We start from the raw sequence: 23087 nt of genomic DNA, 5'->3' as shown, positions 1-23087 counted from the left end.
TATCCAAAATTGACACCCTGTCATCAAAATTGAAAGAGCTAGAGGAGCAAGATCAAAAAAACTCAAAACCTAGCAGAAGACAAGAAATAACTAAGATCAGAGCAGAACTGAAGGAGATAGAGACACGAAAAACCCTTCAAAAAATCAATAAATCCAAGAGCTGGTTTTTCGAAAAGATCAACAAAATAGACAGACCACTAGCCAGATTAATAAAAAAGAAAAGAGAGAATAACCAAATAGATGCAATAAAAAATGATAAAGGGGAAATCACCACAGATTCCACAGAAATTCAAACCATCATCAGAGAATATTACAAACAACTCTACATACATAAACTAGTAAACCTGGAAGAAATGGATAAATTCCCTGACACTTGTGTCCTCCCAAGCCTAAACATACTAAATGATCCAAAAACATACCAAATGGGAAAGGCATTGACACAATGAAGAAACTGCATCAACTAATGGGCAAAACAATGACAGGATCAAATTCACACATAACAACATTAACCTTAAATGTAAATGGGCTAAATGCCCTAATCAAAAGACACAGACTGGCAAATTGGATAAAAAGTCAAGACCCACTGGTGTGCTGCATCCAGGAAACCCATCTCATGTGCAAAGATGCACATAGGCTCAAAATAAAGGGATGGAGGAAGATTTACCAAGCAAATGGAGAGAGAGAGAAAAAAAGCAGGAGTTGCAATGCTAGTCTCTGATAAAATAGGGGTTAAAGCAACACAGATCAAAAGAGACAAAGAAGGGCATTACATAATGGTAAAAGGATCAATGCAACAAGAAGAGCTAATGATCCTAAATATAAACACACCCAATACAGGAGCACCCAGAAACATAAAGCAAGTTCTTAATGACCTACAAAGAGAGTTATACTCCCACACGACAATAATGGGAGACTTTAACACTGCACTGTCAATATTAGAGAGATCAATGAGACAGAAAATTCACAAGAATATCCAGGACTTGAACTCAGATCTGGACCAAACAAACTTAATAGACATTTACACAACTCTCCACCCAAAATCCACAGAATATACATTCATCTCAGCACCACATCACACCTGCTCTAAAATTGACCACATAATTGGAAGTAAATCACTCCTCAGCAAATGCAAAAGAACGGAAATCACAACAAACAGTCTCTCAGACCACAGTGCAATCAAGTTAGAACGCAGAATTCAGAAAAAAAACCCAGAACCGCACAGCTTCATGGAAACTGAACAACTGGCTCTTGAATGCTGACTGGTAAACAATGAAATGAAGGCAGAAATAAAGATGTTTTTCAAAACCAACAAGAACGAAGACACAACGTACCAGAATCTCTGGGACACATTTAAAGTAGTGCCTAGAGGAAAATTTACAGCAATGAATGCGCACATGAGAAGCAAGGAAAGATCTAAAATCAACACCATATTGTAAGAATTGAAAGAGCTAGAGGAGCAAGTTCAAAAACACTCAAAAGATAGCAGAAGACAAGAAATGACTAAGATCAGAGCAGAACTGAAGGAAATAAAGACACAAAAAACTCTTCAAAAAATCCATAAATCCAGGAACTGGTTTTTTAAAAGATCAATGAAATAGACCACTAGCCAGATTAATAAAAAAGAAAGGAGAGAAGAATCATATAGATGCAATAAGAAATGATAAAGGAGATATCACCATAGATTCCATAGAAATATAAACTACAATCAGAGGTTACTACAAACAACTCTATGCACATAAACCAGTAAACCTGAAGGAAATGGATAAATTCCTGGACACTTGCACCATTCCAAGCCTAAACCAGGAAGAAGTCAAAACCCTGAATAGACCAATAACAAGAGCTGAAGTTGAGGCAGCAATTAATAGCCTACCAACCAAAAAAAAGCCCAAGTCCAGATGGGTTCACTGCTGAATTGTACCAGACATACACTGAGGATCTAGTAGCACTCATTCTGAAACTATTCCAAGCACTCCAAAAAGAGGGAATCCTTCCAAAATCATTCTATGAGACCAACATCATCCTGATACCAAAACCCGGCAGAGACTCAAAAAGAAAAGAAAACTTCAGGTCAATATCCATAATAAACATAGATGCAAAAATCTTCAATAAAATATTGGCAAACCAACTGCAACAGCACATCAAACCAACTGCAACAGCACATCAAAAAGCTTATCCATCACGATCAAGCAGGCTTCATCCCGGGGATTCAAGGCTGGTTCAATGTACACAAGTATAAAAACATAATTCAGCACATAAACAGAACAGAAGACAAAAATGACATGATTATCTCAATAGATGCAGGGAAGGCCTTTGACAAAATTCAACTGCCTTTTATGCTAAAAACTCTCAATAAACTAGGTGTTGATGGAACGTATCTCAAAATAATAAAAACTATTTAGGACAAACCCACAGCCAATATCATACTGAATGGGCAAAAACTGGAAGCATTCCCTTTGAAATCTGGCACTAGACAAGGATGCCCTCTCTCATCACTCCTATTCAATACAGTATTGGAAGTTCTATCCAGAGAAATCAGGCAAGAAAAAGAAATAAAGGGCATTCAATTAGGAAAGGATGAAGTCAAATTTGTCTCTATTTGCAGACGACATGATTGTATATTTAGAAGACCCTATTGTCTCAGCCCAAAATTTCCTGAAACTGATAAGCAACTTCAGCAAAGTCCCAGGATAGAATATCAATGTGCAGAAATCACAAGCATTTATATAAACCAATAACAGACTTAAAGAGAGACAAATCAAGAACAAACTGCCATTCACAACTGCTACAAAGAGAATAAAATACCTAGGAATACAACTAGCAAAGGATATAAAGGACCTCTTCAAGGAGAACTGCAAACCACTGCTCAAGGAAAACACAAGCAGATGGAAAAACATTCCATGATCATGATTAGGAATAATCAATATTGTAAAAATGGTCATAATGCCCTAAGTAATCTAGAGATTCAATGCTTAGAATAGCCAAGTCAATTCTAAGCAAAAAAGAACAAAGATGGAGGCATCACACTACCTGACTTCAAACTATACTACAAGGCTACAGTAATCAAAACAGCATGGTACTGGTACCAAAACAGAGATACAGACCAATGGAACAGAACAGAGGCCTTGGAGGCAGCGCCACCCATCTACAACCATCTGATCTTTGACAAACCTAACAAAAACGAGCAATGGGGAAAGGATTCCCGGTTTAATAAATGGTGTTGGGAAAACTGGCTACCATGTGCAGAAAGCAGCAACTGGACTCCTTCCTGACACCTTACACTAAAATTAACTCCGGATGGATTAAAGACTTAAACATAAGACCTAACACCACAAAATCCCTAGAAGAAAACCTAGGTAAAACCATCCAGGATATAGGAATAGGCAAGGACTTCATGACTAAAACACCAAAAGCATTGGCAACAAAAGCCAGAATAGACAAATGGGATCTAGCTAAACTCCAGAGCTTCTGCACAGCAAAAGAAACAGTCATTAGAGTGAACTGGCAACCAACAGAATGAGCAAACATTTTTGCAATCTACCCATCTGATAAAGGATTTATATCCAAAATCTACAAAGAACTAAAACAGATTTACAAGAAACAAACCCATTCAAAAGTGGGCAAAGGATATCAACACACACTTTTCTAAAGAAGACATATATGAAGCCAGAAAACATAAGAAAAAATGCTTGTCATCACTTGTCATTAGAGAAATGCAATTCAAAACCACACTGAGATACCACTTCACGCCAGTTAGAATGTCAATGATTAAGAAGTCTGGAGATAACAGATGCTGGAGAGGATATGGAGAAATAGGAACAGTTTTACACTGTTGGTGGGAGTGTAAATTAGTTCAACCATTTGGAACAGAGTGTGGTGATTCCTCAAGGACCTAGAAATAGAAATTCCATTTGACTCAGCAATCCCATTACTGGGTATATATCCAAAGGATTATAAATTGTTCTATTTTAAAGACACATGCACACGTATGTTCATTGCGGCACTGTTTACAATAGCAAAGACCTGGAACCAACCCAAATGCCCATCAATGATAGACTGGACAAGGAAAATGTGGCACATATACATCATGGAATACTATGCAGCCATAAAAAACGAAGAGTTCATGTCTTTTGTAGGGACATGGCTGGAAACTATCATTCTCAGCAAACTTACGCAAGAACAGAATATCCAACACTGTATGTTCTCACTCATAGGCAGGTGTTGAACAACAAGAACACATGGACACAGGGAGGGGAGCATCACACACTGGGGTCTGTTGGTGGGGGGGGACTACTAGGGGAGGGATAGTGGGGGGTGGGGAGTTTGGGAAGGACAACATCATATATATGTGATGGGGACAGAGGCAGCAAACCACATTGCCACGTATGTACGTATGCAACAATTCTGCATGTTCTGTACATGTACCCCAGAACCTAACTTGCAATAAAATATAAAAAAAGAAAAGAAATAAAGCCCTTCGGAACCATAAAACAAAACAGAAAATCAGTGGTCTGAATCTGACCCTTTTGTTTTTTAGAAGTATTCTGCATAAAAACTCACTAACACATAGTATTTCCTGAATAAAGGGGCAAGGATGTTCAAAAAGTATGTTTAGAAGTTTTCCTGTTGTTACTGTTCACTTTTTAATAATTGAAGTGTAAATTAAATGCAATAAAATGGACAGCTCTGGAGTGTTCAGTTTTGTGAGTTATGACAATTATATATATTAACGTAATCATGCCCAAGGCAAGGTATGAAACGTTTCCATCATCTAGTCTGTCCACTCAGCCATGGCAGGGTGACTCTGGCAGGAAGACTTCTGTCAGCAGAGATTACTTTTTTTCTGTTATTGTACTAAAGAGCTGCTTTTGAGAAAAGGATTTCCTTAGCAAGCAACGTGGACAAATATTAAAACTCAGAGCAACATTTCTATATCCACTTTCCAATAGATTGCAACGGAATCTGACCATTATTATAGCTTGGCACACAAGTTTTCTGTGCCCAAAGAATAAAACTTCTTGGTTTATAAGTTAGCCTTCTATGGACAACTCAAGGTATGAACACATCAAAGAGGTTTGCACATCATTTTCATATGTTTCATGAATGGAATCCATCCTTGCTACAAACATCAACATCAGTATTAATATTTCTGCAACAGAAACCTCTATCATGTACTAAATTATTTGTCACAGCTAAGTGCTCTGGATGCTACATACCTAGGACAGCAGCTATTTTGATTAAAGTATACTTGGTTCGGCTGGGCACGGTGGTTCATGCCTGTAATCCCAGCACTTTGGGAGGCCAAGGCAGGTGGATCACAAAGTCAGGAGTTTGAGACATGCCTGACCAACTTGGTGAAACTCCATCTCTACTAAAAATACAAAAGTTAGGCAGGTCTGGTGGCACATGCCTATAAAGCCAGCTATTTAAGAGGCTGAGGCAGGAGAATCACTTGAACCTGGGAGGTGGAGGTTGCAGTGAGCCGAGATCATGCCACTGCACTCCAGCCTGGGCGACACAGCAAGACTTCATCTCAAAAAAAAAAAAAAAGAACAAGAACACTTGGTTCAGCCAAAATACTGCTGCAAGAGCCTACATATAATGTTTAGTATATTTGTAATTAACACATTAAATCATCTTTTGAATAATGCATGTATTTACTAGGTTCTTAAGAAAAAAACTATGAGCTATAATAAGCATATATAACTTATAATAATTTACACTGTACTTAGAACATAAAAATGAAAACAGATGCTTCCTGGTTCTACTTTTGCCATTGGAGAAATCTCCATTAGAACATTCTTGTCAAACCCAGCTTCAAAAATTTTCAACTGCAGAAGGAAAGAGCTGAGAACAGACATTAACTGGACTAACGCATACCCTTTAGTATTTATTGAATATGTATTCTGTGTGTGGCTGGGGATATGCGGTGACTAGGCTAACATGGAATTTGATCTCACAGTGGAGGCGAGGTGGGCAAAAAGATGAACACCTGAGATAATTCAATGAGAGATGAGTACTATGAATAAAATAAAACAAGGTCACGTGTTAGACAGTGAGCAGGGGTGGGGTGGGTGGGGAGCAGGGGTGAACAGGCAGTGACCTGAAACAGCATGACCTTTAGGGTGAAACCTGAACTATGAGAAGAGAAGATGTGGGGAAACAGTGTCCAGGTGGAAGCCAGCAAAGGCTCTGATAGATGTGAACTTGGCTGGTTGTGGACTGAGAACTGAGACAAGGCCATCATGGCTGGACAAGGGTGAGGGAAGTGTAAGCATGTGAGAGAGAGGAAATGCAGGATGAGGAGGTAGGGCCAGTGGGTCAGGAGCTTTGCTATTTACTAGAGATACCATATGGAAAGCATTCTGAATGGTTTCTGGGACATAAAACACATTCATAAACATTAAACATTATGAATAAACATTAGTTATGTTTATAAACATGTACAGTATAATGTTTATAAACACTAATAAACATTAGCCATCACTCTGTTACCTAATTTAATCTTGATAATAGCTGTAATAAGTAGGTATTAATATCTCTATTCCATGCATTAAGAAAACGAGGATATGAGAAACTGGGTATAGTTCTCCTAAAGTTACAGCAGACAGTAGGTTGAATAGTAGCCCAGATTCATCTCACAGGATAGTCCTAACCTCAAAGGCAGCCCAGTTCTTATGGGACAGCCTTAACATTACAAAGCTCTTCCTGGGTCTGGTCTACCCTCATATGCTTAGAACGAATCTTATCCCTTTTCATGTGACAGAGCTTCCCAAGTAATTGACAACTAACATTTCCCTTTAACCCTCTCTGATGTAGAATAATTATGGTTTCTACCATCCTGGCCACTCTTGGAAAGCTTTTTGAAATCTTGGGTTTTTTTTAGTCCCATTAAATGTTCAGTTCATCCACCTTAGTGTACATATTAAACTTTGAGTTCATTTTGAATCCTTATCAGACCATCTAAGATATTATTCCTCTCAGTGCCCTGTTATTTATAGAAGTGACAGGTATGCTTCCAAAATTTTAATCATTGGCAGAAATGTCCAGCAAGACAGGGAGTTAGTGGGCCTTCTTATATTAACATACCAGATCAACCATATCTAAATCTAGCAGCTTGCTGTATTTTTAACTAGTATAACTAATAGCTCCTGAGTTAATGCATTCTAGAATTTTCCAGTGTCCAATACAAAACGTATTATATTCTACTTTCCACCACATTTTACTTAAGTTCTTTTTTTTAAAAAATTTAACATTTGCCAGATTCTAGTGTTCTAAATCTGACTTCTCAGATATCACTAGCAAAAGTTCTTTGATTGTGTTAATTTTCCAAAAAAAATTTATTGAGAATTTACTGCAGGTGATGCATTCCAACTATGTTCTTGAAATACAAAGTAACTGAGGCATGGTGGTTATGTGAGAATTTGTAGTTTTTAATAAATATGCTGGGATTGAGTTTACCTAATCCTAGATTTTCCTCATTTTCTTTTTTCTTTTTTTTTGAGATGGAGTCTTACTCTGTCACCAGGCTGGAGTGCAGTGGTGCAATATTGGCTCACTGCAACCTCTGCCTCTTGGGTTCAAGTGATTCTCCTGCCTCAGCCTCCTGAGTAGCTGGGACTACAGGTGCATGCCATCACACCCAACTAGTTTTTGTGTTTTTAGTAGAGACAGGGTTTCACCATGTTGGCCAGGATGGTCTCAAACTCTTGACTTCGTGATGTACCCATCTCGGCCTCCCAAAGTGCTGGGATTACAGGTGTGAGCCACAGCGCCTGGCCCCTCATTTTCAAACATAAAGCACACCTAGCTCTGTTTCGGTGAGTACACTCTAGGACTGTGATCCTAGCAAGGTGGCCATGTTGGGGCTGACAGCAATAAAGAGCTCACCTCTAGCTTGGCATCCAAGTCTGCATCAGAGGCAACAACATGTTCATCTTCCTTCTTCCCTGTGGCTTTAATAAAGGCCTGCTTTGTTTCCCAATACTTCTGTTGCATCTTATTTACAACTGATTTATCTTGAGGATATCGATCCTGTAAGTCCCAGGGATAACTGCTAAAAACATTTCAAGAGCTGTTTTATTCACAACTTTCATAAAGATTAAGATATTTTAGTGTGAAATGATTTATCTCAACATGACTTTCCATGATGCATATACATTTACAACCTTGATAAACATACGAACACTTCCTTCTATGGGTATTACACCAAAAAAGTTAATCAACTCTTTCTGACTCCAAAACCTTAAAAGTCAGAGTGGAGAAATTTAGAATCTTTTGCGGGAAATAAAGAAACTAACCCTTGAAAAGAATGTAGATATCAACAGATTAGGCACACCCCTTTTAGAGGTGGAGAAGGTGCAGTCAGGCCAGACAGGGTGAGTGGCCCAAGTCACCTCAGTGAATCACAGATAAAGCCAGACACCAACACACTCTCTCCACTCTAATACTACAGCCAACACCTAGGTGATGGCAAAAAAGCAGAGATAAGAGGGTGAAGAACATCACACTTAAGATCTGTTACAGAGGATTTGAAAATAGACTCAGAGGCAAGAGGGTAGAATGGCGGTTACCAGTGGCTGGAAGGTAGGAGGAAATGAGAAACTGCTCTCTAAGGAGCACAAAGTTTCAGTTATGCAAGATGAATAAGCTCTAGAGATCTGCTGTGCGACTTGGTACCTACTGTTGTTGGGTTTTTATTTTTTGAGACAGAGTTTCATTCTTGTTGCCCAGGCTGGCATGCAATGACATGATCTGGGCTCACTGCAAGCTCTACCTCCCAGTTTCAAGCAATTATCCTGCCTCAGCCTCCTGAGTAGTTGGGGTTACAGGCATGTGCCACCATATCCAGCTAATTTTTGTATTTTTTTTTAGTAGAGATGGGGTTTCACCATTTTGGCCAGGCTGGTCTTGAACTCCTGAACTCAGATGATCCTCCCACCTCAGCCTCCCAAAGTGCTGGGATTACAGGTGTGAGTCACCACACCCAGCCCCATGGTGACTATTATTAACAATATTATATTATGCACCTAAAATTTAAGAGGGTTGACTTCGTGGTAACTGTTCTTACCACAATACAATAAAAATAAAATAAATTTAAAACTGGTTGTAGGATTCTGATATTAAAAACTTTAGCCAGGCACAGTGGCTCATGTCTGTAATCCCAGCACTTTGGGAGGCTGAGGCTGATGGATCAGTAAATAGTCAGGAGATCGAATCCATCCTGACTAGCACGATGAAACCCCATCTCTACTAAAGATATAAAAAATTAGCCAGGCATGGTGGTATGCACCTGTAGTCCCAGCTGAGGCAGGACAATCACTTGAACCCAGGAGGCGGAGGTTGCAGTGAACTGAGATCACTACACGCCAGGCTGGTGACAGAGCAAGACTCTGTCTCAAAAACAAAAAACAAACAAAACCCAAAAAGCTTTAAACTCTTTAATATAAATGCTTAAAATTTAGATGGAAAGCCATTTTTCAGGAGGTTTATATTGAAGACCAAATCAAAAAGTACATGGAGAAGAAATTAGAAACTGGCCTGGTGTGGTGGCTCCTGCCTTTAATTCTAGCATTTTGGGAGGCCCAGGCTGGAGGATTGCTTGAGGCCAGGAGTTTGAGACCAGCCTGGGCAACATAGTAAGACCCCATCTCTACAAAAATTTAGCCAGGTGTAGTGGCATATGCCTATGATACAAAGCTATTCAGGAGACTGAAGTGGGTGGATTGTTCAAGCCCAGGAGTTTGAGGCTTCAGGAAGCCATAATCATACCACTGCACTTAAGACTAGGAAACAGGTGAGACCCTGTCTCTGAAAAAAAAAAAAAGAAAAGAAATCAAAGTAATTAAAAAATGAAATGGAATTGTGTAAAAGTGATTTGAGTACCTCAAATATGGCAGAAAGTTTGCTGATGGAGTTTCATCCCTCCCCTTGCTTCGTCCACATCCTCTTCGACCTAGAGTTCCTGCCCCAAAGGCCTCCCTGGACCCTCAGGCAACTCTCCTCTGTGGAGATGTACCTTCTTCTGTCCCTTCTCATTACTACCCAAAATGTACCAGGCTTGTACTGAAACATGAGTTGGTTTATATGACTATATCAAAATACCAGTATCTCAAAACCTGATGATTTATACTTTCCTTCATTTACAATTTAATTAAATTTACAATTTTCAATTTTCACATTTATTCTTAAAAAGTCAGAAGGCATTTCTGATCCTTACAAATGGTTATCTTTGGAGAGAGAAGTAGGATTATGGGAGACTTTCATGGTCTACTTTGTATCTTTCTGCATTATTTAAAAGTCATATTATGAGCTCATAGCAGGGAAAATAAGATGAAATACATATAACACTTATATAAAAGATAATCTCTCTATAGAATATGCACATTAAAAGCCTGGAAGAATATACTCCAAAGACTGGTTATTTTGGGGGAATGGGATTCTCAAGAATGGGACATGGAATGGACTTCTTTGTATTCTTTTTTTCTTTTTTGTCAAAGATCATGGATTAACGGGGGGAAAAATTCTGTTTGGAAAATAAAAGGGAGTTCAGAAATTTAGTGAACACCCCTTATCCACTATCATTTAACAAATGAGGAATCTTATATTTCAAAAGGTTAAGAATCTTGGCCAAAGTCACACAAGAGTGAAATCCAAACCTCTACATCGCAGTCCAGTGTTCATTTCAACGTACTCTGTAGCCCCTGCATTTCAGCAGCAAGATGTGGAGTAAGTGGGAGGAGGGATTTGGTAAAGGACCCACTTCTTGGGGCTGTCCAGTCTCTCTTAGGTGAGTAACTATTAATACTTCTTTGAGCCTGCTGCCAGGATATCACAACCAAAGAGGGTCCCAAGATGGAGCCAACCTTTGTCATAATGGGTCAAGTTGAAACAACTAAAAAAGTGTAAAATGTCTGACAACTCTTAGAGAAGTGTCAGCTGGAGATTATAGGGACTTTTTTTTCTCTTTTACTCAGGGAAATTAGGTCCTTTAGCCATTTATTAATTACTTAAAAAAAGCCATTACATTTAAGACATATAAAAATTCTTTTGAAGTCTGACATTTGATATCACAGAGGATTTGGGTATGTTGCTTCTCTACAGAGAGGTGAGGGGTTAAAAAGTGTATTTCTGGCCAGGCATAGTAGCTCATGTCCGTAATCCCAGCACTTTGGGAGGCCAAGGTGGGTGGATCACTTGAGGTCAGGAGTTTGAGACTAGCCTGGCCGACATGGTGAAACAGTTTCTACCAAAAACAAACAAACAAACAAAAATTAGCCAGGCATGGAAGTGCACACCTGTAATACCAGCTACTTGGGAGACTGAGGCAGGAGACTTGCTTGAACCTGAGAGGAGGAGGTTGCAGTGAGTCGAGATCACACCATTGCACTCCAGCCTGGGTGACACAGCGATACTTTGTCTCAAAAAAAAAAAAAAAAGGTGTATTTATTGTAATTCACTGTGCATTAAAAAAATATGTAACACATTTTTTTTCATGATACAAGTTAAGGAAAATAAAAGTTCACAAAGATCTACTTGATTGGTGGGTCATGGGTTCAAAAGAATTCGGAAACAGTGCTTGAAGAGCTCTGGACCTTACAAGAGGTTTAAGATGCTGGACTTTACAAGAGGTTTAAGATGCTGCTTAGATATGTTAGAGGTGCATAAATGTCCGTGGTAACATTGCCCTTTGGTTATCACATCTACTTTATTCAGCATCATTTACTTTCGACAATGATTGGCTCCTGAATGTCCAGGATGGTTGAAGTCATGACTATAGAGTAAGTGTGAGTAATGTGTGGTTGTAGAGTCATTCTTTATTTTATAGCTGCCCTAACATAAAATTCCCTTGTAACTCTAAGGTTAGAAATTATAAATAAGACACTAAAAAAAATGCATCAAATCATTATATTAGACAAAATGGTGGTAAGAAAAACGATCATTAGATTCCCAAGAGAAAAGTCAGACATATGTGAATTTCTTAGAGAATGCACATTAGATAAGAATTTACAATCTTTTTTCTTACTTGGTTTCCACACCATATTTAACAGGGATATTGAATTTGACTCAGCATTGGTGAGGGCTAACGTGATACTTACTGCTAGTGTATCACTTGTTTTTCCATTCAATAAACATTTATTGAGCATATGTGATATGCTTTCTACTTTCATTAGCCTTTCCCAATTTAGTAAAGATGAAAAATTACTTACCATTTGTGTCCTGACATGTTTTCTTCTTCTTTTTCTACTGCTGATTATTTGGGGAGAAGGGGCAGGAAAAAAGCATGAGAAGATAAGTTATATTATAACCTGAAATAAAACAAATATGTTTAACAGTTACACACTATACTATAGTTACATATTAATTTGACACACATAAAATGCTTCAATCTAAGCCGTTTCTAGCTGTGTTTTAGGGTCCAGCACTATTACACAGTAATGCTACACACGGGTGATGACAACAGCATAGCTACGTAAGACTGGGAGAAATATCCCAGGTAAAGTTTAAAAAGTGAACAGGCAGGTTGGATGAAAAAGCAGGTTGCAGAAGAGTATATTAAATATAATACCATTTATATAAAGCTTTAAAATATGTAAAACAGTGCTCTATGTTGTTGAGGTATAAAATATTATCTGGTAAAGGTATAAAGAATTGCTTAGCAATGAGGAACACTAAGTTCCAGACAGCAGACAACTGCAGGAGATGGTGTGGGACATGATTCAAGAGAGATATACACAGCACTGTTTACAATAGCAAAGACCTGGAATCAACCCAAATGCCCATTGATGATAGACTGGATTGGGAAAATGTGGCACATATACACCATGGAATATTATGCACCAATCAGAAATGATGAGTTCGTGTCATTTGTAGGGACATGGATGAATCTGGAGAACATCATTCTCAGCAAACTGACACAAGAACAGAAAATGAAACACCGCATATTCTCATTCATAGGCGGGTGATGAAAAATGAGAACACATGGACACAGAGAGGGGAGTACTAAACACTGGGGTCTATTGGGGGGAAAAGGGGAGGGCCAGTGGGAGGGGGAGATGGGAAGAGATAGCCTGGGGAGAAATGCCAAATGTGGGTGAAGGGGAGAAAGCAAACAAAACACACTGCCATGTGTGTACCTATGCAACTGTATTGCATGCTCTGCACATGTACCCCAAAACCTAAAATGCAATAAAAAAAAAAAGAAAAACTGGACACAATACATAACTAAAAAAGGAAAAAAAAAAGAGAGATATACAGTGGCTTCAAGTGCACACATAATGTTCTCTTTGTTAAGCTAGGTGGTGAGTATACTGCATCTGTATACCTCTTTATAGATTTGAAATAGTTTATAATCAACATTTTTAAAGAAACAAACCAGCACATTGCCAAAACAAAAACAAAAATAGAACAAAATTTAAAAACCTCAACCAGAAACCAAAAAAGAGTTGATAGGCTTGAATATGATACCAAGAAGGGTGCAAAGGAGGAAAATAGGTATCTGCCAGCCTAGCCTTGTATATTTGTCTTGTTAGTAAATACTGGAGTCACTTAATGTCTCGGCCCTCACTCCATCTGCTCCACTCATGGAAGCTAGCCCACCCCAGGGGCAGGGCCCACCAGCCCAGCCAAATTAGCCCACTTGCCTAGCAGTCCCTGGAAAGAACAGAAAGTTTACAACCCAAAAGAATGGTCACTGGCCAGATACAAACTTGCCAGAGTGAATGCTCACAGCATATGAATGCTCAGACTGCTTCACAAAATCAATCCAATCATTCTCCTTTGGTCTCAGAAAGGGTCCTGGCAACTAGAACTCCTAAAATGATTAAAGATTTCCTAGGCTATTTAAAATGTTTCAAGGGAACAAAATTAAGGTGTGGAAATCCCAGGCTTCAGGTATGGGGATGAGAGAGGATGAAGAGAATTTTCAGAGTGTCAGATGCCTCTGAAATGACAACATACTGTAATGAGCATCTCTCTTCCTTGCGGAGGGCATCCAAATATCTGGAGAAGCTGGTTTGGGAATGACATTCAGGGTGAATACGCTCTGCCCTCCACTCAGTGCATCATGGAGAGGCTACCAACCCCCAGTCCTCTCACCATCCACACAGCTTCACGGTAAGTACACGTTTACTTTAGTTAGCTTAAAATTTCCAACAAAATTTCTCATAAATAGAGGTTGTTGAAAGGAAATGGAATTCATGCTCTTCTCTTGAGTTCAATTTCACCATGAACTATCAAGATAGTTGGCACTTTTTTATTAATTTTTCTATTTTTGTAAAACAAATGTTCATTCTTTTAACAATTTAATAGTGTCCAGTATAGTAGTGCTAACAATATGCACACTGTTGTACAACAGATCTCTAGAACTTTTTCATCTTGCATGACTGAAATTCTACACCCATTGAACAACTCCCCATTTTCCCTTCCTCCAGTCCCCAGCAAACACTATTCTACTTTCTCATTCCATGAATTTGACTACTTTAGATACCTCATAAAAATGCAAACATGCAGTATTTGTGTTTTGTGATTGGCTTATTTTACCTAGCATAATGCATTTAAGGTTCATCTATGTTATAGTATATGACAGCACTTCCTTCTTTTCTAAGGCTGAATAATATTGTATTGTATCTATGCAATGTTTTATACATATACATACACACCATTTTCTTTATCCATTTGTGTGTCAATGGACATTTAGGTTGCTTTCACATCTTGGCTACCTGGAATAATGCTGTAACGAACACAGTGTACAGTTAAGTTCTCACTTAAAGTCACTGACAGGTTCTTGGAAGCTGCAACTTTAGGCAAAATGATGTACATCAGCTCCTGAAAAACACTGTTTCATTATAATGTTGATGAGAAACAATGGTTTATGTAATTTTGCCTAAAGTTGCCGTTTTCAACAACTTATCAATGACATTATATGAGGACTTAATGTATCTCTCTGAGATCCTGTTTTCAGTGCTTTTGCATAAATACACAGAATTTGGACTGCAGGATTATATGGTGGTTCTATACTTAAATTTTTTGAGGAAACCATATTGTTTTCCACAGCAGCTGCACCATTTCAAGCCCACTGACAGTATGCAAGGGTTCCACTTTCTCTACATCCTTGTCAATGCTTGTTTCCATTTTAAAAAATAATAGCCATCCTAAGTATTGTGAGGGGATGGTTTGCAGTTCTCTGATGATTAGTGATACTGTGCATCTTTTCATATTTTTTGGCCATTTGTATATTTTCTTTGGAGAAATGTCTATGCAGGTCTTTAGCCCATTTTTATTTTATTTATTTATTTTATAGAATAGTAATTGGTTAAATATGGGATACATGTGCATGAAGGGAGACAGTTTGAGATGAGCCATGGGAATGGAATGTTTCATCATTTTTCTTTCTTTTTTTAAATTTATTTATTTTACTTTAGGTGCATAATATATCTGGCATTCCTCCCCATGTTATCTCTCCCCACCATCCCCACCCCTCACTGTCTCTCCCGTACCCCCCCAACTGTCCCCAGTGTGTGATGCTCCTCTCCAAGTCCATGTGTTCTCGTTGTTCAATACCCACCTATGAGTGAGAACATATGGTGTTTTAGCCCATTTTTAAATTGGGTCATTTTGTTGTTACTGACTTGAAGGAGTTCTCTATATAGTCCAGATATTGATCCCTTATCCAATATATGGTTTGCAAATATTTTCTCCTATTCTGTAGATTAGTTTTTTACTCTGTTTGATTATTTCCTTTACTATGACTTTAACATTTTTGCTTATTAAAATACCTATTAATTTAAATCCTTCATAGTGTAAGTTCTTATAATATATGTCATTTATAGTTATAGATAACACAAATTGCTGAGCAAGTTGCTCCTTCTACCTAGATTTCCAGGCTATTCCCAGATTATAATAGCATATGGCAGTGTTCCTCAAGGTATTGTTCACGAGCCATTTGCACTGAAATCTTCTGGGGGTACTAATACACAGAATCCTAGACCCCATACCTTTCCCAGTGAACTAGAATCTCTGGGAATCTAGTTTTATAACAGGCTTTGCAAGTGATTCTTAAGCACATTAAAGTCTGAGAACCACAGCTAAATGGCACACAGGGAAAATTCTTTCTGGAAATGAGTCTTTCTTGAACAAACTACTGGATTATAGGCATGGGAGCAAAAGAATCATAAACGGCCAAAATAAGGTCAGTTCTACAGGGTACATCTGAACATCTCATTAGAAGGCAGCTGGAGTCCGGGCATGGTGGCTTAAGCCTGTAACCCCAGCACTTTGGGAGGCTGAGGCAGGTGGATCGTGAGGTCAAGAGATCAATACCCTCCTGGTCAACATGGTGAAACCCCGTCTCTACTAAAAATACAAAAAATTAGCTGGGCATGGTGGCGAGTGCCTGTAATCCCAGCTACTCAGGAGGCTGAGGCAGAGAATTGCTTGAACCCAGGAACCCAGGAGGCGTAGGTTGCGGTGAGCCGAGATTGTGCCATTGCACTCCAGCCTGGGTAACAAGAGTGAAACTTCGTCTCAAAAAAAAAAAAAAAAAAAAAAAAGAAGGCAGCTGGAGCCAGTGCTAACTAACATCCCTTTTTATAAATGTTCCACTCTACACACCAGAGACGATTAATAAACATCTTAATATTTCCTGACACAAATCTATTTTGTTTTGCTCTATTACTTTCAAAATCCACAGCATCAAAATTGCTACTTTAAAAAACCATTACAATCGTCATGCATTCATTTCAGTTCAGTAGTTTAGTTTATCAGACATGAACTGAGCATTTAATGAATATGTGCCAGTCACTCTTCCTGGCCTCAAGTAGAGATCAGGTCTGTCCAATAGAAATATGCTGTGAGCTACATATGTAAGTTTAAATGTTCTAATAGCCATGTTAAAAAATTGAAAAACAGTGAAATTAATGTTTCTGTATTTTATTTAATCCAATATATCTAAACTATTATTTCAATATATAATCAGTATAAAAATGACTGATATATTTTACATTAATATTTCTGTACCAAGTCTAAAATATAGTGTATATCTTATATTACTATTACTTTCAGCAACTCTCAATTCACACTAGTCATATTAAGTACTCAAGAGCCAAATGGGGTTAGTAGATACCATATTGAACAGTGCTAGTTTAGCAGTAAAGACAGATATATAACTTCCAGAATCAGGAGAGCTTTGACATTTGCGATGGACATATAACAATGTCCCCTTAATGATCCCCAAATTTGTAAGTTCTGCTGTAAAAATATTTTCTCTGTAAAATGGAATACAGTCTATGATTAGCTAAAACTTCATGATTCTGCAAAAGAAGCTATTTCTCCACTTCTGCCACAAGGCACTTATGAAGCAAGCCCAAAGTGAATGGTGTCACATCTCCAGCTTTTAATGACACCGAAAAGACATTTTAAACATCTTCTTGTGGTCATCTTACCTTGGGAGATAAGCAAAGAAGAGCAAGTATGAAGATGCTTAGGGACTGTGAGTACCATGATATTGTCACAGTCAGCACAACTTCATCACATGAATGTGTATGTTTCACAGTTAAACTGTTTCCTCAAAGAAGACAAAGCAGTGGCACCAATAATTAACATCTGCTCAAAGAAGCAGAGGCTCAAGAGTTAACAGATCAATGAAAAGCAAGTTTCTAATTTTGATATAACAACCCTAGGAGTGTGGGAATGAGTTGGTAAGAAGAAGAAATAAAAAGGCAGAAATAAAAAGGAAGAAAAGGCAACTTCCTGCTCAGAGGTAGAACTGCTGCTGAGGTCAGCACCCTCTTCTTAGGTGATGCTAAACCCTTTAGATTTTCCCAGGCTGTACCTTGAAGTGGTTGCAATATATTCACCTCATGGTCCAACACCAGGCATTAAAACTACTGTTGTTCTCAGCCACATCCATTTAACTGAGAAACCACCTTGCTCTGTGGGAAGAATTGAGAGAACGGGGGGAAGGTTACTTTGTTCAGGTTGTATGTTGGGATTCTATGCAATAACTATGCTCATTTTTCCTCTTTATATATGCTTGCTATGCTGAGTCCTCAATTTTATTCCCCCATGTAGACAGGCAAAAGACTGCAGCAATCATCCAGTTTGTCATTACTTGCTAGAGCCATTTAAAAACCACTTTAGAGGGCTAATATCCAGAATCTACAAAGAACTTAAACAAATTTACAAGAAAAAAACAAACAACCCCATCAAAAAATGGGTGAAGGATATGAACAGACAATTTTCAAAAGAAGACATTTATGCAGCCAACAAACATACTAAAAAAAGCTAGTCATCACTAGCCATTAGAGAAATGCAAATCAAAACCACATGGAGATACTATCTCATGCTAGTTAGAATGGTGAGCATTAAAAAGTCAGGAAACAACAGATGCTGGAGAGGATGTGGAGAAATAGGAACACTTTTACACTGTTGGTGAGAGTGTAAATTAGTTCAACCATTGTGAAAGACAGTGTGGCGACTCCTCAAGGTTCTAGAACCATAAATACCATTTGACCCAGCAATCCCATTACTGGGTATATAACCTAAAGGATTATAAATCATTCTATTATACAAACACATGCACATGTATGTTTGCTGTGGCACTGGTCACAATAGCAAAGACTTGGAGCCAACCCAAATGTCCATTGATGATAGACTGGACAAGGAAAATGTGGCACATATACACTATGGATTACTATGCAGCCATAAAAAACAATGAGTTTATGTCCTTTGCAGGGACATGGATGAATCAGGAAACCATCATTCTCAGCAAACTGACACAAGAACAGAAAACCAAGCACTGCATGTTCTCCCTCATAAGTGGGAGGTGAACAATCAGAACACATGGGCACAGGGAGGAGAACATCACACACTGGGACCTGTCAATGGGTGGGAGGCTGGGGGAGGGATAGCATTAGGAGAAATACTTAATGTAGATGACAGGGTGATAGATGCAGCAAACCACCATGGCATGGTTTGTAACTATGTAACAAACCTGTAAGTTCTGCACGTGTACCCCAGAACCTAAAGTATAAAACAAACAAAACATTTTAGGCTGAGTGTGATGCCTCATGCCTGTAATCCCAGCACTTTGGGAGGCTAAGGCAAGTGGATCACTTGAGCCCAGGAGTTTGAGACCAGCCTGGGTGAACATGGCAAAACCCTGTCTCTACAAAAAAAAAAAAATAATAATAAGAAGAAATTAGCTAGGCATGGTGGCACATGCCTGTAATCCCAGGTAATCAGGAGGCTGACATGGGAGGATCAATTGAGCCCAGGAGGTCAAGGCTGCAGTGAGCCACGAAGCTGCTGCAGTAAGCCATGATGGAGCTACTGCATTGTAGCCTGGGTGACAGAGTAAGATCCTGTCTCAAAAAAGAAAAGACCAAAGAAAAAACCAAAACAACCCATTTTGAAAAACTGGAAAACCTGGCCATGAATAAGATACGCATAAAGTGTTTTCCTAACACCCAAAGGTACACAGAATGTTAAAACAGGCCAGGTTGTAAGTACAGAGTTTGATTCATTGCTACAGAGTAGAGAGGAGTCAGTTTGTCCCTAGCTGCCTTGAACCCAGACACTAGATTCTTCTCCTTGGAAATATAATCTAAGAAGGCATTTTCATCATTTCATATAAGCTGGCTTCAGCTGCAATGGATGCTTGTTCTGACCTAGAACTCTTTTTCTATGCACTTTCTTAAGGCAGTGGAGTTAGCTGATGGAACTTCTGATTACTTTTGAATTATGCAAAGAATCTAAAATTCTGGAGCCAATCCTTGTTCAGAATAAAGGTAAGATCAGTGTCATTCCACTATATTGGTATTCTCAACCCAAAAAATTTGACTAGTTTTCAATATCTTTTCTTTCATATGCTAAAACACATCAGGCAGTAACCGGGTAAAACTCAATGTAGTTAACTTTTCTTCAGAGAAGCGGAAACGTGTACTTTCACGTCAGTTTATTAGATCAACGATTTCTTTTTAATATGGAACTGGCTTCCTCTTGAATCATGTTTCCTAAGCACATCCAGTTACCTATGCAAAGACTCATGTTGCAAATTAATTACCTTTACAACTTTAGTGGTAGAATTTTCTCTTCCATTCAGTGCGTAGCTCTTCTGTTGGTCGGAGTCCCAGCTGAAACTGAGTCCAGAATCCCTTTTTCTTGTGTCTGTACTAAGCATATGGTGGAGTCTCTTGAATTGCATATCTGAACCAATGCCAAATTTATCATTTTCCTCTTATTTATTCATAATTTCTATTTTCTATATAAAAATGATCATTACCTTAGAGCTCTTCAGTTATTTGGGAAGTGGAGGGCTATTACTTTCCCCATAAGAAACACGCTTTTTTCAGACCAGGCGCAGTGGCTCATGACAGGAAGGAATCCTGGCACTTTGAGAGGCCAAGGGAAGGGGATTGCTTGAGCTCAGAACTTTGAGACCAGCCTTGGCAACACGTTGAGACCTTGTCTCTACCAAAAATATAAAAAATTAGCTGGGCATGGTGGTGTGCATCTGTGGCCGCAGCTATTTGGGAGGCTGAGGTGGGAGAATCCTTTGAGCCAGGGAGGCGGAAGTTGCAGTGAGCTGAGATCATAGCACTGCACTCTAGCCTGGGTAGCAGACTAAGATGCCCACCACTCCCTCAATGTCTCAAAAGAAAAGAAACACACTTTTCAGAACAGAACAGAGTCTCGCAAATGATGGGGGTACAAAGTGGTGCATTAGACACATCCCACAGTAAAATCACTCATTCCTAAACACCAGCCTCACAGCACCACATACCATGGAATCTACGGTACAAATATGTTCACATTCCAACATTGCTGTTTCACTACCTTGTCAGCTATCAGGGAGTCACTTTTCTTTCTTCATGGAATATAAATGGTAAGATCTCCTGATCAATATTTTCTTATATTTGATGAAATGCAGAGTAATTCTTTAAAATCAAACCACAGTAAATTACACAACACTATATGCCCCAGACTTTTGTGGCTATTTGCATATAACTGAAAAAAAGAATCTGCCATCATGTTACATGTTGCCTGTGATGGGGCAAAATGCCATGGCAGAGGAAAGGGTCAGGGTTCGAGGGACACAGAGCAGAGGCACAGAGCTGGTTTCCTACACAGCCTCTGGGCTGAGTCTCTAAGAATTAGTAGTTGCTGGTGAGGCAAAGGCTGGAAGCATGGTGGTGTTATTCTAGGCAAAGGGAATGAAATGAACAAATTCTTCCACAACAGAACTGCCAGTGGTGTGTGTAACCAACTGTAAGCAGTTGTGCATTATAACTTAAAGATGAGACATAGGACAGGGTAAACAGAGGGGCCAGTCTCTGAAGCACCATGTGCCACCTTCGGCATTTAGATACACTCAGTAGCCATTGGAGGGTGGACACTCAATGCTGTTTATTTCACACTTGGTGGGCACCTTTTTTGTCCTTTGTTAGGGAGTTAGTTTTTGGACTATCCATCACAAATGTTGGAAGCTGGTGACATGCCTCTTAGATTTAGCTTTCCGTTGCATGATACTAATTTATATAACTTCTTCCTCATTCCATTTTCCTGTTATTTCAGAGATCAATTTCATCTGGAAATATGGCCAGTTTTCAGTATTTTATTCTTCCATACACTAAAACTTACACATCAAGCAATAATTTTATAAAACTCAAATATAGTGAACTTTTCTTTAGAGAAGTGGAAATGTGTGCCTCCTACTCAGTTTATTAAACTTGACTATTTCTTTTCAAATGATCTGAAGTGACGCAGGTCTTTGGGTTTATTTCTCTCGTGTGTAACTTAAGAACAAACAGAAGTCATATAATGTAGAGCCTAGAAAGAGATGAGAAACAACTGAATAAAGCCTCTTCCATCTGAAATGGGACTTGTGATCCAGGGAAGAACAGGGCCTGAGAGCACAAAGCCAATCATCCTCAGAGCCAGGGCTCCCACATGGCTTCTACACTTGCCTCATGAACAGAGGAAATACTGATTTGTCAGAGGTTTTAGGCACTAAGGTAAAAAATAATTGGATGTCTGTACATTTCTTTGGGCAAAGTATGTTTTCAGCATTTTTCTGAGATGTCTCTAGTCATTTCCTCTTATGTCAATAATGATTTTTATAATTTCTTATGGAGAGAAGTGTGTTTGAGTATAAATATTAAAATACTTTCAGTAGAAGCAGCAAAAAAAAAAAAAAAAAAAAAGGGGGAACAATTCCTCCAGGCATAATTAATCATGTTAATTATTATCTTAAAATCTGGATTTGTCAAATCCTGTTCTCAAGTGGTTGAGAAATGGGGATTCCCATGGAGGATGGGAAGTTGAATTAACCTTCCATCTTTTCAAAAGCTAAGCATTAATTAAAGAACTATGATTTTGATGGATTTTTTCGGGTGTTTTTCCTACCTCTCAAATACCACACAGCTTGTCTCTTCAGATTCGGATGTGGTCACAATTACCTGAGCATTCCACACAACTGCACATAAGGCTGCAGTGAGCTATGATCCCCTCACTGCACTTCAGCCTGGGTGACTGAGTGACTATACAACTTTAAATAGATTCTGTTTCCAGTTTTGTGTCTCCTGCAATGATTTTTGACATTCGATAAATTCACAAGTAAATGTGAAATGGAATCATTTTAATTTTGTGAGTCAGAATTCTGTTTTATTCTGACTTTATTCAAGGTAGCTAAAAGCTGAGTTTTTATTTAAATCTTACAGATGCAAGTCACTGTTAAAATAGGTGTTTTCTGCTAATGAAGTAAGGTCTTAGGATATCTTCTTTTATTTAAAAAAAGAAAACAAACTTTTTTTTTTTTTGAGACAGGGTCTTACTCAGTTGCCCAGGCTGGAGTGCAATTGTGTCATTATAGCTCACTGCAGCCTTGACCTCCTGGTCTCAAGTGATCCCCCAACCTCAGCCTCTTGAGTAGCTGGGACTATAGGCACTTGCCAATATGCCCAGCTCATTTTTTTATTTTTAGTAAAATACCAGCCAAGGCTAGTCTCAAACCCCTGAGCTCAAGCAATATTCCCACCTTGGCCTCCCAATGCCAGGATTACAGGCATGAGCCACCGTGCCCAGCCAAATAT

At 38.7% G+C, this 23087-nt stretch overlaps 1 protein-coding gene across 50 annotated transcripts in view; it reads right to left on the bottom strand.

Annotated features, from left to right (window-relative positions):
* ICA1 (islet cell autoantigen 1) overlaps positions 1 to 23087 on the bottom strand; it is a 161130-nt gene that overhangs the window by 125425 nt on the left and 12618 nt on the right. For 11 of the 50 annotated variants that reach the window (XM_035253756.3, XM_035253764.3, XM_078342678.1 and 8 more), the window contains exons 2-3: positions 12207 to 12246; positions 7888 to 8053 (exon numbers count right to left, since the gene is read on the bottom strand). In XM_035253756.3, the coding sequence (XP_035109647.2) occupies positions 7888 to 8053; positions 12207 to 12246 (206 nt within the window). Of the gene's footprint in view, positions 1 to 7887; positions 8054 to 12206; positions 12306 to 23087 lie in introns of all 50 variants that reach the window. The other 39 variants (XM_035253758.3, XM_035253765.3, XM_078342679.1 and 36 more) reach the window with 5 other exon arrangements.

This window comes from Callithrix jacchus, chromosome 11 (genome assembly GCF_049354715.1).
Source record: "Callithrix jacchus isolate 240 chromosome 11, calJac240_pri, whole genome shotgun sequence".
NCBI lineage: Eukaryota > Metazoa > Chordata > Mammalia > Primates > Cebidae > Callithrix > Callithrix jacchus.
The sequence above is the reverse complement of the archived record's forward strand: the minus strand, read 5'-3'. Positions and strand labels throughout refer to the sequence as shown.